The sequence below is a fragment of the Hippopotamus amphibius genome, chromosome 8 (assembly GCF_030028045.1).
Source record: "Hippopotamus amphibius kiboko isolate mHipAmp2 chromosome 8, mHipAmp2.hap2, whole genome shotgun sequence".
NCBI classification, from domain to species: domain Eukaryota; kingdom Metazoa; phylum Chordata; class Mammalia; order Artiodactyla; family Hippopotamidae; genus Hippopotamus; species Hippopotamus amphibius.
In genome coordinates this window covers 12,273,731-12,289,780 of record NC_080193.1, presented here as the reverse complement: position 1 = coordinate 12,289,780, position 16,050 = coordinate 12,273,731, and the positions used below count along the sequence as shown (strand labels likewise).

General features: G+C 52.9%; 1 protein-coding gene across 6 annotated transcripts in view; it reads right to left on the bottom strand.

Annotated features, from left to right (window-relative positions):
• Positions 1–15,798, bottom strand: part of RASAL1 (RAS protein activator like 1) — a 31,628-nt gene extending 15,830 nt beyond the window's left edge. The window contains exons 1-8 of one of the 6 annotated variants that reach the window (XM_057745593.1): positions 15,251–15,796; positions 12,564–12,676; positions 11,036–11,092; positions 8,427–8,540; positions 8,209–8,270; positions 2,832–2,961; positions 676–757; positions 398–529 (exon numbers count right to left, since the gene is read on the bottom strand). In XM_057745593.1, coding sequence (XP_057601576.1) covers positions 398–529; positions 676–757; positions 2,832–2,961; positions 8,209–8,270; positions 8,427–8,540; positions 11,036–11,092; positions 12,564–12,595 — 609 coding nt within the window. In that variant the 5' untranslated portion in view covers positions 12,596–12,676; positions 15,251–15,796. Of the gene's footprint in view, positions 1–397; positions 530–675; positions 758–2,831; positions 2,962–8,208; positions 8,271–8,426; positions 8,541–11,035; positions 11,093–12,563; positions 12,677–15,250 lie in introns of all 6 variants that reach the window. The other 5 variants (XM_057745597.1, XM_057745596.1, XM_057745594.1 and 2 more) reach the window with 5 other exon arrangements.
• Positions 15,799–16,050: the final 252 nt, after the last annotated feature.

Sequence of the window (16,050 nt, the reverse complement as noted above, 5' to 3'; positions counted from 1 at the left end):
CCCGAACTCAAATCTTGACTGTGCCATTTCTTAATCATAGGACCTTGGGAAAGCCACTTAACCTCTCTGAATCTTCATTTTCCCATCTGTATCATGGGGACAACAGTGGTCCCAGCCTCTTAATGGTGGCCATCAGGGTTACATAAATGAGGTGATGCTGAAGAAGCACTTAGCACAGGGCTAGCACACAGTCAGCCTGGGCCCACCCTGTGACCTTGGGCAGGTTCCTGCACAGATGGGACAATGGGACTCCATTACCCAGGCCTGGCGAAGGTACCTGATGAGGCAGGCTTCACATCTATTCTTCCAAGTGAGCCCCAGGATTCGCAGCCCATCTCCCCCTTCCCCCTTGGAGGCAGTGGGGAGCTATGGAGGGTGTTGGGGGGGCGGTACTCACCATGCCCAAGAAGTCATTCCTGCCAACCATGTCCCAGTCCCAGAGCTCCACCCGCAGCGGGGATGAGGAACCCGGCATCTCCCGCAACTCCAGCACCTCATCCCAGTGTGGGAAGCGAGTCTTCTTGATGGTCTGGGGGAGGAGGGAGTGAGAGAGAGAGCAAATAGATTCATTGTTGTCCCCATTTTACAGATGGGAAAACTGAGGTTCGGAGAGGTTAAGTGGCTTTCCCAAGGCCACCTGAGGCCCCCCTCTCCCAGCTCTGCTCCACCACTTACCGAAGTCTCCAAGCTCTGGCTGCCCCAAAACACACGTGCAAATGGGTCAGACGTGCCAGTGATGTCTCGGGGGGCCAGGTCCCTGCGGACAGATGAGGTAAGGAGTGGGGGACACAGGACACTTGAGGACCAAGACCCAAGCTGGACCTTGGAAAAGGGGTTCAGGGTAGACCACTCAAATGCTGCTGGTTTCCAAGGCAATGAACTACCCCATTGTAGGTACCCAGCAATGAGCCCTCACCAGGCCCATCCAAACTCATCCAATAGGCATCTTCCTATTGACTAAGGCTACCCCATGAGGACACACTACTATGCTCCTATTTTCTAAGTAAGGAAACTGAGGCACAGAATGGTCAAGTTGAACATCACAAAGCAGCAGGTGAAGATGCAGTGAGAAGGGATAAGGAAGCCCCAGTTTCCCTGGAGCCCCTGGATGGGAGACCAGATGACAGATGCCAGGGTTCAAATCCTGAACTCTCCCATTCATTGGCTGGATGACACTCGGAAAAGTCACTTCACCTCCCTGAGCCTCAGTTTCCTCATCTGGATAACTGGAGTAATAACAGACCAACCTCACAGGGCCAAGCATTAAATGAGATATGCGTAAAGGACTGAGCATAGCAGCCAGCAGGTGGTAAGTGCTCAGCTCACTCATTCACTCAACAAACACTCATGTCCACACCGTGCCTAGGACCAAGAAAAGGCATGAAGCAGGGACCCCATGCCTTTGGTTGCCATGACAACTCAAAGTCTCACCCCAGTCAGCCTCCTCCACCCCTCCTTCTCAAGGTCCCCCAAATCCAGGGACACTCCCCACCCCACACCCAGGGACTGCTTGTTTCCTCCCGCTGCTCCTCTCCCACCCCTGCTAGGCATCCAAAGCCTTCTTTGGTTTCCTAGGAGCCAGCCCAGTTGCTAAGCGACAGCAATCGGTCCCTCTCCTGCTTGCAAGGATCGTGCACAGCTTTGTGGCTGGGGAGGAGGCCATGGGCACAGAGCAGATGAGGCGTCTCTGCCCCATACTGAGTCCTTTTACCTGTTCTATGCCTGCCTGCTCCTCCATCCAGACTCCAGGGAGCCCCAGCTGGGGATAGAAATCTGGAGGTGGTGGGAGAGGCACAGAGAGGGCAAGAAAGGGCTTTAAGGTCACACAGCAAACTAGAAATAGAGGTCCAGCCCAACCTGGGCGAGGATTGGCCTAAAAGTAGGGGTTGAGGGAGTAAGGTGTGAAAAAAAAGCCAGAAAATAAGATAGGAGATGGGAGGGAAAGAGGAGTGGAAGTATTTAAGGAAATAGAGTGATGAGGGAGCTGAGAAAGAGAGAGGAGTGATAAATAGACAAGGGGGAAGATGAATATCCCAGGAGCTGGTGCTCCTGGAGGTCCATATGTGGGTTTTACTGGTCCTGCATCTGTCTTCTTTCTTATGTTTCTTTGGGACAGGACCTACCCCTCCCTCTCTCCCTGCCCACACAACTTAGGTGGGTTGATCCCTCCCTCCACTCCAGGAATGGGCTTGCAACTCAGGCCTGACCAAATCAGAGTCAGTGTAATTGGTTCAGTGATAGGCATGTACCCTAGACTGGGCCAATAAGAATTAGTCCCAGGATATTGGTTGGAAATGGTGAAAGCTAGTTCTCTTTCCATTGGAGCTGCCAAGTTGGTACGAGGCCAGTCTGGGGCTGCTGGGGTCATCATTGCCCCTCCCTGGGGAGAGACTGTCTAAGGCTGAAGTTAATACAAAAGACACCCAAGGAATCTATGTCTACAGATTCCTGATATCACTGTTTGAGCACCTGGATCCAGCCATGCCTGAAGCTACATGTCACACGAGCCAATTTGCCTAAGCCAGTGTGAATTGGGTGTCTATCACTTACAATTTGATTACTACACCTCCACACTCATCTGTTTGGTCATCCTGAGTATCTTATCTGGCCTTTGGTTGTTGGTCACTGGAGACCCAACAAAGATTTTGCTTGTGCTTTAACCCAAGAAACTTGCAAGCTGGTGATCTTGGACTTTAAAGGATCCTGGTTGTGAGCCCAGAAGTGTGCCAGGAGAGAGGTGGTCTCAAAGCAGCTGGGAGGACCCAGCGGATTCCTGCTTATTCTCAAACCATCCCCCCACACCACCCCCACCCCCCCCATCATGACCATACCTGGCCTGGAGCACGTGACAGCGAAGACAACGGCCACGCACATCCTCCAGCATCTGCACGGCCAGGCAGATCTCACCCTGCACCTCTGCATCTGGGTCCACAGGGCTCAGGTTGATCCAACTATCAATTCCTGGAGGGCGCAGGCACCAACATTCATTAAGCAACTGCCACGGTCTAGGCATTTCATTAACTTAAAAATTCAATTAACATTAAAAAGGTATTGAGTCATGGACCTCTCCTGTTAACCTTCTCTTGTAGGTACTGTAATTATCCCTACTTCCAGATGAAGAAAATGAGGCACAGCGAGGAAACAGCTTTGCCCATGATTCCCCAGCTAGTAAACAGCAGAACTAGGATTTAAACGCAGGCAGAATAGTTCTAGGGCCAATGGCCCTAACCAGGTACTATCACACTCTTCATCCTGGTATATAAAGCCCTCCATTACTTAGTCCCAATATACTCTCCCCACAAAAAAAAAAAAAAAAAATTGGGGGGCATTCCTATTTCTGAGCCTTCATTCAGATTCTCGGCCTGAATCCATCCAGTCCATCTTACTCTCAATCTTACCTCTCCCTCTCCCTCTCACCTTCTCCCTCTCTGTCTCTCATTTCTCTCAACACTTTAGAGAGATTGTTCCACTGACTTCCAGCTTCAATTGTAGTTACTGGGAAGTCGTTTCATCTTAACAATTGATCTTGTGTGAATGGTCTATCTTTTCCAAGTTTAAGGACTGTCTTTGATGTTTTCTGCAGTTTCCCCACAATATGGCTAGGTAAGGTTTTTTTTTTTTTAATCCTGCTTAGTACAGGTTGCATTTAGTCTACTTCTGGAATCACACCCTTCCTTGAGTTCTGGAAAATTCCAGGTCATCAAATTTTTTTTTTTATCATTTCCTCTCCCCAGCTTTTTCTATTTTCTGCTTCTAGGACTCCAATTAAATGGATATTAGACTTTCTCAGTTATTTTCTATGTCTTGAACTTCTCTTTTATTTCCTTCTCATTTCCCTGGCCTAAAGTTTAAATAATTTCTTTAGATCTCTCTCCCAGCTCACTAATTCTGACTTCAGTTATGAATGAATGATCTGCTGCTGAACTCAGCCACTTAGTTTTTCTGTTTGTTTGTTTGTTTTTTTATTTATTTTTTATTGGCTGCATTGGGTCTTCGTTGATGAGAGCAGGCTTTCTCTAGTTGCAGCGAGTGGGGGCTACTCTTTGTTGTGGTGCACGGACTTTTCATTGTGGTGGCTTCTCTTGTTGCGGAGCACGGGCTCTACGCACTGGCTTCAGAAGTTGTGGCATGCGGGCTCAGTATCTGTGACCCACGGGGCTCAGTTTCTCCACAGCATGTGGGATCTTCCCGGGCCAGGGATCGAACCCGTGGCCCCTACCCTGGCAGGCAGATTCTTAACCACTGCGCTACCAGGGAAGTCCCAGCCACTTAGTTTTTAATGTCAACATGTGTACTTTTTATCTCTAAAAATTTGATTTGGTTCTTTTCCAAGTCAGTCTACTTTTTTTTTTAATGTACTGCTTTAATTTATTGTGGTTATTGCTGGCCCTTTCTGGTGATTACATTTTGTTTATTGACTTTTTGAAAAATTCTATATATCATAAATACAAAATCTAAAGTCTTGATGGGTCTAAATCTGATGGTCATTGTTTCTGCTGGCTCTTGCTCATGGTGGCTCACTTCCTTGTGTGTGTGAGATGATCTTTGATTGTGAAGTCACGCTTGTTTGAGCTCACTCTGTGGGAAATTTAACATGAGGATGCTTATGCCTGAAAAGGAGTGGTGGTTGCTTATTCTGGGAGCTTTAAGGGTCTCAGTCTAATGGGGAATTCTCACCTTCACTAATACCTGCCTTCTGCCTAGCCTGAGATTTAGTCTGTTTGTTGACTGTGAATTTGATATTGACATTTACTTTCAGGGAAATCCTTCCTTACTCCCTTGCTTGTGGCTCACCACTCCCTGTTAGGTTCTAGCTCATGATTCGCCAGGGATGGAGGGAGGAATACTGAGGGTTTTTTCCTTCTTTGCATTCTTCCAACCATGTGTTAGGAATTGCCGCTAATTCAGGATCTCACTGTTAATGTGGCAGGAGGGTCCTTCTGAGGATCTAGTCCCCCATACTGCTGGAAGCATAAGGTCCATCTCACCTCTCTATCTCTACTGCTACCCCCAAGTCCAGGATGCCATCAGCTTTTTCTCTCTTGTTTATTGCAACAGACACCTAATTGATCTTCCACATCTACTCCTGTCCCACTGTGATCCAATATCCACATAGCAGCACAGAAATCTTCTGAAAATGTATCTAATCTCTTCTGCCACTGCATCCTCTAATAATATGGCTCCAATCTCTTCATTGTCTTACTCAAGGACCATCAATGACTCCCTAGTGCCTCCAGAAGAAAGTCCAGACTCTGGCCTGTTACCTAGAGCCCTCTCCAATCAACCCCCACGAAGTATTCCATCTAGCCTGGCTTATACCTGACCTTAAAGAGAATCTAAGGAGACGTGCCTTAGCATCTTTGCCAAAGCCCCTTTAAGAACCAACCCACTCCCCTTCCTCCAGGAAGCCTTCCTGGCTCTCTGCCATGTCAGTGACATCTCACAAACCTCCACCCCCACATTTCCGTCATGTTTAAAAAAATAAAAGGCACCCACAGGCACATGGACAGTTTCATTTTGTTCTTCCTCCCTGTTCTGGGTAAATGTGTTTTATTTTTCTATCTGGTCCATAAGCGCCTTGAAGTGAAGTCTTATATGTCATTAATTTAATTCCACCCCCTTGCGTGGATGTTTGAGGCATACTGGGGACAGCTCAGTGAACAGGTTAAGAACACAGACTTGGGAGGCAGGCACAGCCTGGTGTCAATTCCCACCTCGCCAACTTCTAGGAGGGACAAGTCACCCCACCTCTCCAAGCCTCACTTCCCATCAGCTGTGAATTCAAGATCATTCTGGTGCACACTTCATTTGGTGTTGTGAGGACTCCATGTAAAGTACGTAGCATTGTGCCTCACACATAATAAGCCCTCATTAAATAGGAGCGATGGTTATGGTGACTGGCACATAGTAGGCTGTCGACTAATGCTGACTAATGAAAAAATATATTATTATATTATTCAATAAATGGTGTCAAGACAAGTGGTAGTTCTCTAGACAAAGGGCAGTAAAGTTCAATCCTGAGACTTCCCTGGTGGTGCAGTGGTTAAGGATCCGCCTGCCAATGCAGGGGACGTGGGTTCGAGCCCTGGTCTGGGAAGATCCCACATGCTGTGGAGCAACTAAGCCCGTGTGCCACAACTACTGAGCCTGCTGTGTGCTGCAACTACTGAAGCCTGCGCACCTAGAGCCTGTGCTCTGGAACAAGAGAAGCCACTGCAATGAGAAGCCTGCGCACCTCAACAAAGAGCAGCCCCCGCTCGCCACAACTAGAGAAAGCTGGCGCGCAGCAATGAAGACCCAACACAGCCAATTAATTAATTAATTTTTAACAGTTCAGTCCCTATCCCATACCTTGTGTCTGGGTTAGTTCCAAATATATCAAAGACTTAACTGTAAAAAAAAAAATGGAAACAAATTGTTTCTAGAAAGAATTGTGTAAAAAAAACTGTCAATCTTAGGGTTGAGAAAGCCTTTTTAGGTACCACAGAAAAACAAGAGCCAAAACACAAAAAATTTGACTACAGAAAAAGAAACAAATTTTCTACTGGAAAAAAATAATAAGCAAAGTCAAAATATAAACCACAAAGGGAGAAAAAAAAATTTGCAGCTAATATGACCAAGTTCATTTTCCTCATATGTAAAGGGCTCCTACAAATCAGTAAGAAAAGGCAACAAACCCAGTGTGTGAAAAAGACACATACGATGTGAACAGACAATGGACAAAAAAGGAACCAAAGTGCCTCTTGAATATATAAAAAGGTCTTCAAGCTCACTCATAGAGAAATGCAAAATAACCCATACTAAGATGCAATTTTTTTTGCCTATCAGATACAGGATCCAAAAGTTTGGTATTTGTTGGCAAGAGTACAGGGTGGGTTAAACTGTTAACTCCTCCATGGAGGGTAACTTACCAATAACCATAATAACTATCAAATGTCCTAATGTGGGTACTCTTTGACCCAGCAAATCACCTCTAGGAATTTATCACGCTGATTGATACAACTTGCCTATATGTGTGCAATCACGTTTGTACAAGACTATTCATTGCAGCACTGTTTGAACTAGGAGAAGACTGTCAACAAGCCAAGTGTCCATCCGGAAGGAACCAGCCAGATCAATGATGGCACGTGTACACGACAGAGTGACATGAAGTCACACAAAGACCAAAGAATGCGGAAGCTCTGGGGACACCAGTATGGAAAGATCTCCAAGGTGCACAGTGAAGTGAAAAGACAGGGTACAGAACCATGAGTTTAATGGGCTACCATTCCTATAATCAGAGAACAAAATACATATTGTATTGGGGGAAGAGCACAAACTCTGGAACTACACAACTTGTTCAAATCCCAGCTGGCCCACAGAATAACTCTGTGATCTTGGGCAAGTTATTTAACCCCCTGTGCCTCAGTTTGTTCACCTGTAGAGTGGGCATAATGACAATACCTACCTCTTAGGGTTATGATGATAATTAAGTGAATTGATACGTGTAAAGCACTTAAAAGTGTTCGGCATACAGTAAGCACTATATAAGTGTTTGCTGCGATCTACTACTTGCTTGCATATGTTTGGTTTTTTTCTTTTTTTTGAGTTTTCAGTCAAGCTTTTAATGAAAAGATCACAAAATAACAGTTTTCTCACCACTGGACATTAAGAACTGAACACTTCTGAATGGAGAGATCGGTGAACTGCTTGACTGTGACACTTGAGGGCTGCATACCTGCAGCTCTGACCTGAATTTATCCAAACTCTTGAGGGAAGCTTGCATATGTTTCAAACGTCCCTAGAAGGACATAAAAGAAACTGACAGCATTGGGGATGAGAATGAAGTAGCTGGAGGGACTTCCCCAGGGGTGCAGTGGTTAAGACTCTGCACTTCCAATGCAGGGGGCACGGGTTCGATACGTATTTGGGAAACTAAGATCCCACATGCTGCACAGTGCGGCAAAAAAAAAGAAAAGGAAAAATAAAAAAGAATGGAGTCGCTGGGGTAAGAGGGACAGTTTCAGGGCTAATTGCATCTTTTGAATATTGAAGTCTAAATAAGCTAACTGCTCAATAAATGAACTGAATTAAAATTGAAAACAAAAGCAGCAACCAAAATAATGTTCCCCTGAAGGCTTCTGTGTTGCCCCAGGCTGCTTCCTGTGCTCTTGCAAATGACGCCCCCTCTTCCCTCTGCCCGGCTGGGGCCCGGTGCTCCTCACCCACCTCGGGGGTCAGCTGCGATGGCCTCCCTGCTCAGTGAGATCTTGCCTATGACGTCGTCGTGCCTGCAGAAAGGCAGGCAGATGAGGGTACAGCTCAGGGAGCCCTGCCTTGCCCATGGAGAGGTGAGGGCATGGTGTCCATGGCTGGGGGGATGGTACTGTGCTTTGGGGTGTCCCGCCTTCCCCAGACACCCAGGCTGGGGTCCCCAGCACACACACCCCACCGTATCCTCGTCCAGCACGTAGAAGGCTAGATGGTGGAAATCCAGGGGCAGGTGCATGGTGTACTCCTCCCCCCAGAAGGGACTCAGGCTCCGCCAGATGGTTGCTGTCCTGCAAAAGGGGACACAGGGGGCTGGGGGCCTTTGGGCCACATAGATGCCAGATACCTAGGGACATACACATACACACACACAGACACACACAGAGGGATCTAGACACATACACACCCAGAGCTACTCAATACACTCAAATACAGCTACACACACACTCACATACACCCAAGAATCCAGGCATGGAGATATACACAAACACACACACAAACCCTAAAACACACCCAGCGACCTCAACACACACAAGCACACACACACGCACGCACACCCATACACACACCTCCACAGGGATACACACTGAAACAGAGACATTCACAGATATACCAAGGAAGCCAGAGATACAAAGAGACACATTCACACATTTACAAATATATTCATGCATCCTCAAAAATTTCTAGAAATACACGTCTATGTGTTTCTACATACAGACATGTACAGATACACACAGAGAAAACAGAAACATTCACATGGAGACACAGACAAAAGAAATGCCTAGAACATGGAGACACACACAGACCCACAGACACACACTCACATACATAGAGTGACACACAGCAGAGATACACACAGAGAATCACACAAACACACAGTAACTGACAAGACACACAATTTCGTCCATCCATCCATCCATTCAGTCACTCCATAAACACTCACCCCACCTAAGTGCCAAGTCTTAGGGGCTATGGGGAATCAGAGGAAGAGGTGCCAAGGTCCCCGCTCCCTATAGAGCCCCCCTCAGCAGACAGGTGCTCCCTCCTGAGCCCTTGTGACATTGTGAGAGAAGCCCTGTGATTGGTTAGCTCAGTGGTGTCCATTGGGGTGAGGATAGGAGGGGTCAGGAAAGGCTTCCTACAAGACCTAGTTAGGCAAAGCGAGGAGAAAGGATGAGGACAAGTATTCCAGATGGTTGGAAGAGCATATGCAAAGGCCCTGAGGCACGAATGGTGAGTTTGAGGGAAAAGAAGATGGTGGGTGGGAGGTGGGGAAGTGTGAGGGGCCAGGAGACCATGAAGTCAGCAGCGGCCAAAGCACGCAGTAAGCAAGGGGGCACCCCAGGAGAGTCAGGGACCAAGACAAACCCGTAAACAGACATGCACACATCTTCACCCAACACCCCTGCAGATGTACTTCCCTTTACCCAACGGGGAAAAAAAACCTACTTTGCCCACAACCAAATTTATGGTTGCAAAATTTGGTCCACACACCTGCTGCTACTTCCGTCCTTCCTTTCATCACTTTCTTTCCCAACAAAGAGTGCAAGCATGGACACACACACACACACACACACACGGAGACACACACACACAGCCCAGGGCCCCACCATGAGACAGATCCTTCTTTCCAAACATCCTCTTCCCCCTACCCTGACCTCTTCCCGGCTGGAAGTCCCCTCAGGCTCCCCAGCTCCTGAGCTGGGAGGCTCGTCAGAAGCCAGAGAAGGGGTGACAGCAGACTGGGGTCACACAGAAAATCAGTCTGTGGGTTTGGGGGTGGTCACAGAATGTGGCAAGGGAGCAGCACATGCACAGAGAGAATGATGGGGGGGTTGGCTGCGGTGCTGCAGGCTGACCCAGCCCCACGCAAGCTCCCTGCCCCCATCTCCCGGCCCATCTGGACCAGAACTGGCGCCACGAGCATCCTGAATCCTCCTGTCTCCATAGGAACCGAGGTCTCAGCTGCCCGCCCACCCACACCCCTCAGGCCTGCGGGGGCTGAGAGCTGTCCCTCGGCCTGCGGGGGTGGCAACCAAGCCCAGCCCAACCCGACGTCTCCCCCGCCCGAGACTCGCTCACACACCAAACATCTTCACATCCTCACGTGTGTTCACAGTGGCGCCTGGCTACCCAAATAAGCAGGCATTGGTGCACACTTGCGTGTCCACGGCCGCCCACGTGTTTACACACACACACGCACCCCACACGCTGGTGGACAACATGAGCCTCTGAGCCTGCACACCCACGGGGACACGCACTGACCGTCACAGGCATTCATACCAGCCCTCCAACACCCCCCCACACACTCACAAGCAGGCCTAGCTGGGCACACATACGTGTGCACGAGCACACACACACACACACGCACACACACACACACCGGCGCCCGCAGCACCCAGGAGGCCCCGAACCAGCCGGCCCAGCCAAGCGTGAGATGCCCGCCCCTGGGGAGGCCACTGTGGAAGGCGCAAGCCGGCCGCCGCTGAGTCAGCCCCAGGACCCCGGCAGGGACATCATCAGGACAGGCGGGAAACCATCAGCCAGTTGGTGGGGCCGGATGGAGAGAGGAGCTGGCGCCCCCACTGTCCCGCCCCGTGGCCAGGGCACAGAGCACCCACCCTCAGGCCAGTGAGTCCAGTGAGCCCACTCTTGGGGTAAGTGTTGCCCTCCCCCAGGTCTTCTTTCAATGTGAATCCTTGTGTCTGGCCTCCCCAGGTCAAGGCGGAGCCCCCTCCCCTGGCCCTGCTCCCCTCACCCCAGGCTTCACCTCTCCCCTCCTCACCTGGCCACCACTTCGTCGTCCACTTTCACTATGCAGTAGGGGTCGCTGCTCCCAGACCTGCAGAAGGAGGAGGTTTGGGGAGTGGGCTTGAGAGGGCAGCCCTGGCTGGGAATCCCAATCTGCCTTCATTTTATAGATTGGGGCAACTAAAGCCCAGAGAGGGGAGGGGATTTGCCCAGGGTCACACAGCAAGTTCAGTGGAGGCAGGACCTCTGGAGACCAGCAGACGATGTCATGGCTGTCCAGCCCACCCACTGTGTGCCTGACCTCCTTGAATGGGCCCTGGGCTTCTACCCAAAGGAACAGAACATTGAGACATGAAGCCAGAAAACTGGGAGTCCCGGTCCCAGAAAGCCCAAAGCAGTGGTCCAGAGCACGTACTATGCTGGGGAGTCATCCCTGGCCTCAAGCCTGCTCCCTGTGGAGCCCTGGCAAGGCCCCTCCCCTCTGTGGGCCTCAGTTTCTCTGCTCTGTAAGCTGGGGGTACTATTTTCACACAGCCCCTAGGGCAGTTGGAAGAGCTAAAGAAGCTAATGCAGGATGCGATGCAGCACAGATGACCCCAGAGCTCTCCCCACAGGTGCTTGAACGCCAGCCTCGGCGTAAGCACTGTCCTCTCCATTGGGAGTTTCCCTGGGAGGGGACTACCCCTAGCTCATCCTTCAGCAGAGATGGGCTGCAGCAGACACTCTCACTGCAGGCACAGACCAGGGCACCCAGACCTCAAAACTCAACCAGTAGAAGAGATGGGCTGCATCCCCTTGAGTAGTCATGAGCCATTGGCCAACCAAAGCCAGTCCCATCCCCCCTTCATAATAAGAGTTACTAGTCCATCCCAAGCTGCCGTCCAGGGGCCCTCATCTCTGTCCCCCACCCCGCCCCTGTTTCATCTCACAGGCTTCCTTTGTCTTCCACCAAGCTCAGTCCAGCCTCAGCACCTTTGCACTTGCTGTCCCACCTGCCTAAGACACCCGCTCTGCTCCTGATCCTGTCATGGCTGGCTGCGTCCTATCATTCCAAACCTCAGCCCAAAAGTCACTGCCTCAGAGAAGCGGTCCTTGATCACCCCCATCCTCCGAGAGTGGACAGTGTAAAATTGACCTCCGATCCCTCTGAGCACGTGAAATCATCCTTCTCTCGTTTAGTGTCTGTCTCCACGGCTCCCTGCAGCTTCCAAACTCTGAGCTCCCTGGGGGAGATGCCGTATCCCCCCCTCCCCCACCCCCCTCTCCCCTGCCTGGCAGAGTCAAGATTTGAACGCAGGTCTGTGGGGCTCGCATACACGTTCTCAACCAATGCCACCTGGCCACCTGCACCCCAACTCACGATCCCTTCCCCAAATGGCCCCCTTCTCTGACACCCCAAGCCCCCACCCTCTCTCTGCCACCCTCTCTCAGGGTAGTTTGTCACTGATCCACAAATGCCTTGGGGATGCCCAGGAAGAGGGACACCAGCACCAGGAGCTGCTCCAACCTCGTCTGCTGGCTGAGCCCTCCCTGTGCCTCGGTTTCCTCTCCGGACTCCTTACCTTAGCTCCCTCTGCCGGGTGTGCCTCCGCATCTGCTCTCCATCCCTGAACACCTCGGTCTGGTCAGTGTCCTGTGTCTCTGAGTACCTCTCTTGGTTCCATCTCTGACCTCCCTTTCACGTAATGCCCCAGGCCTCAGTTTCCCCATCTGGATCCATCCCAAACCCATTGGGCTGAGTAACCCTGGGAGCCTCAGTTTTCCCATCTGGCTCCGCCCCCCTGGATGCCTGTGGCTGAGTAACCCCCCTATCTCATTTCTCTCTCTGGGTCCTCTCTCCCCAAGCTTTTTAGGTAGGCTCCCTCAGTTTCCCCAACAGCAGGTGTGGAGCAGATGGGCTGGGAGCCACTAGAAAAGGGCCGGGACCCACGGCCCTTCCCAGAAAAGGGCCTGACCCCCGGGCCCCTCATGGGAGCCAAGTACGTCAGCTCCGGGACTCTGACGCACAAGGGCCTTATCAGGCCCCTATCAGGTAGGGGCGACGGTGGCAGGAGGGGCCGCCCCCCCAGAGCCTGGATCTCTCCAGTCCCTTGGCCTCTCCCATGACCCCTGCCCCACCTCAAGCGTGGGAAAGCAGGCCCCTCAGCCATTGCCTGCCCAATCTGGTTGCTGCATGGGAGCAGTCAGGATTCAAATCCCAGCTGTGTGACCTTGGGCAAGTGACTTTGCCTCTCTGAGCCTCAGTTTGCTCATTTGTAACATGGAAATGCTAATAGGACCATAGGAAGGATTAAGCTCAGCACCTGGCCCATAGGTAGCCCTCGATGACATACAACTGCTATTATTAATGACAGAAATAACTCTCAAATTATCAGCTGAAGCCTCCTCCCAAGCCAGGTCGGACCCGCCTCAAACCTGGTGAGGCGTCAGGAAGAATCTGGGCCCTCTCCCTTAGGCGAGGCAACAGAGGACAACCCATCTAAGAGTCCCCACGGGCACGGAGATCCCAGCATGCTCTGAGGGAGCCCCTCTGAAGAAGGGCGCCAACAGCCAGGGAAACTGAGGCAGGGTGCCTGGATCCCCAACTGGGGCTTAGTCACTACTCTCTACTCTGGTTCTGGGGTGTGGCCCACCTCAGAGCTCACCTTGGCCCGGGAACTTGAGGGAGGAGGGGTGGCCAGGAGACGAAGGAACCAGCTATGAGCCAACTCCCTCCCCAGGAGAGGCAGAGGGAGCCCGGCGACCTGCGTCCGGGTCCAAGGACAACACCTGCCACTCCCTCGTGGCCCTCACCCAGGATTGATGGAGGGGCCAGAGCACCGTGAGATGGAAACCCAGTTTCTGGAAGGTACCCCCACTCAATCCTCCAGCGGCTGCCAGGTCCCCTCTCCCAACCTCATTGTCTCGATAGTTTCAGAATCGCTAATTCTTGGGGGCTCTGAGAGGGCATCTCAGAAGAGGGGAGGAAGGGGGCCTGTCCAGATGCTACATCTGCACAGCAAGCGAGCTCTCTCTGCTTTCCTCAGGTGTGTGTTTCTTTGCGGGGGGGGGGGGGGGGTCGCTGATGAGGATGGAGGGAGTTAGAACTGCTCTAAGCAGCTTCCTGCTTGATACAGCTGCAGGGTTGGGGAGAGGGGAGGTTCATGAAGTCAAAGGCAGGATACTCCTCACTGGGGCCCACAGCTGGGAGAGTTAGGGCAAAGCTAAGCCCTAGCCCAGGCAAAGGCTCAGAACCCATGTTCCTGCTCACCCTGGCCACGGGGTAAATCCTAGGAGGTTCTCCACCCTCACAGCTGCACAAGGCTTGGAGACTCCTGTCCAAGGTTCCCATTGCCCAGATGGGAAATCCAGCCCCAGAGAGGACCAGGTTCAAGGTCACACAGCCGATGTCCTGCCAAGGATCCCACACCTGTTCCAGGTGCTGACACCCTCAGAACCCCTTCTGGGCTCCAGGCCAAGCGGGAGGGGGATCCCTGCGTCCATTCTGCTGATTGGGCAACTGCTGACTCAGCCCTGAGGGAAGCATAGCCGATGACTGGTACTAAGCAGAACCTGAGGGTCCTCCACCCCATCACACCTGGCTGGGGAGGGGGCTGCAGGGGGACGTTAGCTCTTTAAAGAGCTTAGCATCCAGGAAAGGCCCCCATTGGGCTCAGAGTTGCTGGCTGGGGAGCTCAGGGTTCTAGGTCAAGAGGACCCCAGTTTCCCCCAGGCCTGGCCAGTGGGCCACTTAGTGCCACTCTGCAAACCTAAAGACCAGATGCACACAGAGGAATGCTGGGCCCAGCTGGATCCCAGGCCCCCTGGGGCTCCTCCTCAGGGTTCCCTTAACAGGTGCCCACCCAGTCCTGGAGAAACTCGACCACCAACACCTGCCTGGACTCAGAAAGAAGGCCCCGCCCCCAAACCCCGTCCCCCAAACCCCCTCCCCAACTCTGACAGAATCCCGCCCTGTAATTCCCAGGACGGAAGCCCTGGAAGACCCCCTTTAGTACATCCCAGGAACAAAGACACCCCCTTCCTGGGGGTGGGATGGGGCTTCTGCCAAGTCTGGGCGCCCCCTCCCACCAGGACAGCGACGGGCACGAGGCCTCTCCCCCCATGAAGGTGGATCTGCCCCAATACTCGGTCTTAGACAAGCACCCCCCGCCCACTTCACTGACCTTCCCTGGCACGCGGAACGGGCGACCCCCGCCCCATCCCATGCCCGGCACGCCCCTCATCCCCGACTGGCCCCGGGGGTACTCACACGTCCTTGGCGGGCAGCGCTCGGCCCTCCACGACGCGGACATTCAGAGAGCTGCTCTTGGCCATGGTGCTCAGCCCCAAACTTTCCGGCCAGAAGGGCGCCCAGGTTCCGAGGCTAGACCGCGGCGGGGAGGGAGTCTACCTGTCACCAGCAGCGAGCCTGGCACCCTGTCTCGGGGCCCCAGCGCCCCCTGTCCGAGACGCGGGTAGCCGGGCGGGAGGTTTCCGAAGGAGGAGAAAGGATAGGTGTCCGAGGAGGGGCGGCCCCCCCGGACTCTACAGGTAGGAGCCGGGCGCCGAGCCTGCAGAGCGCACGGGGGACACCGCCAGCCCTTGCCTTCCAGCCTGGCGCTCCTGGTGGGCAGGCGGGGCAGACAGGGGGCGGGAGGGGGCGGCCCAGAGCCCTCCCCGCAATCCCGCCTCCCGTGGGGCCCCCCGCCCCCCCGTTCCCGGGCCCCCTCGCGCGCCCTCTGCCGGCACCCCAGCCGAGCGTGCCAAGAGCGCACGAGCCTCGCAGACCCCGGCGCGCGGAGACTGGGACTGCCAGGTCGGGGGAGCCGCCCACGGCCGTGATGGGCGTGGCCGCAGGCTCCTGGTGAGTTGGCATTGGGCTCAGAGGACACAGTACGTCCCCCGCCTGCCCTGCCTCCAACACGCTCACACCTCCCCGGCTCTCGCCTGCCTGCCATCCCAGCGCCGCCTTCTCGGTGCGACCTCCTTGCCCCGTCTCGGAGCAGTATCGGAGATCGGCGGGAGGCGTCACTGGAGAGAGTCACACCCTCCCTGGGGGGTCCTTTCAGA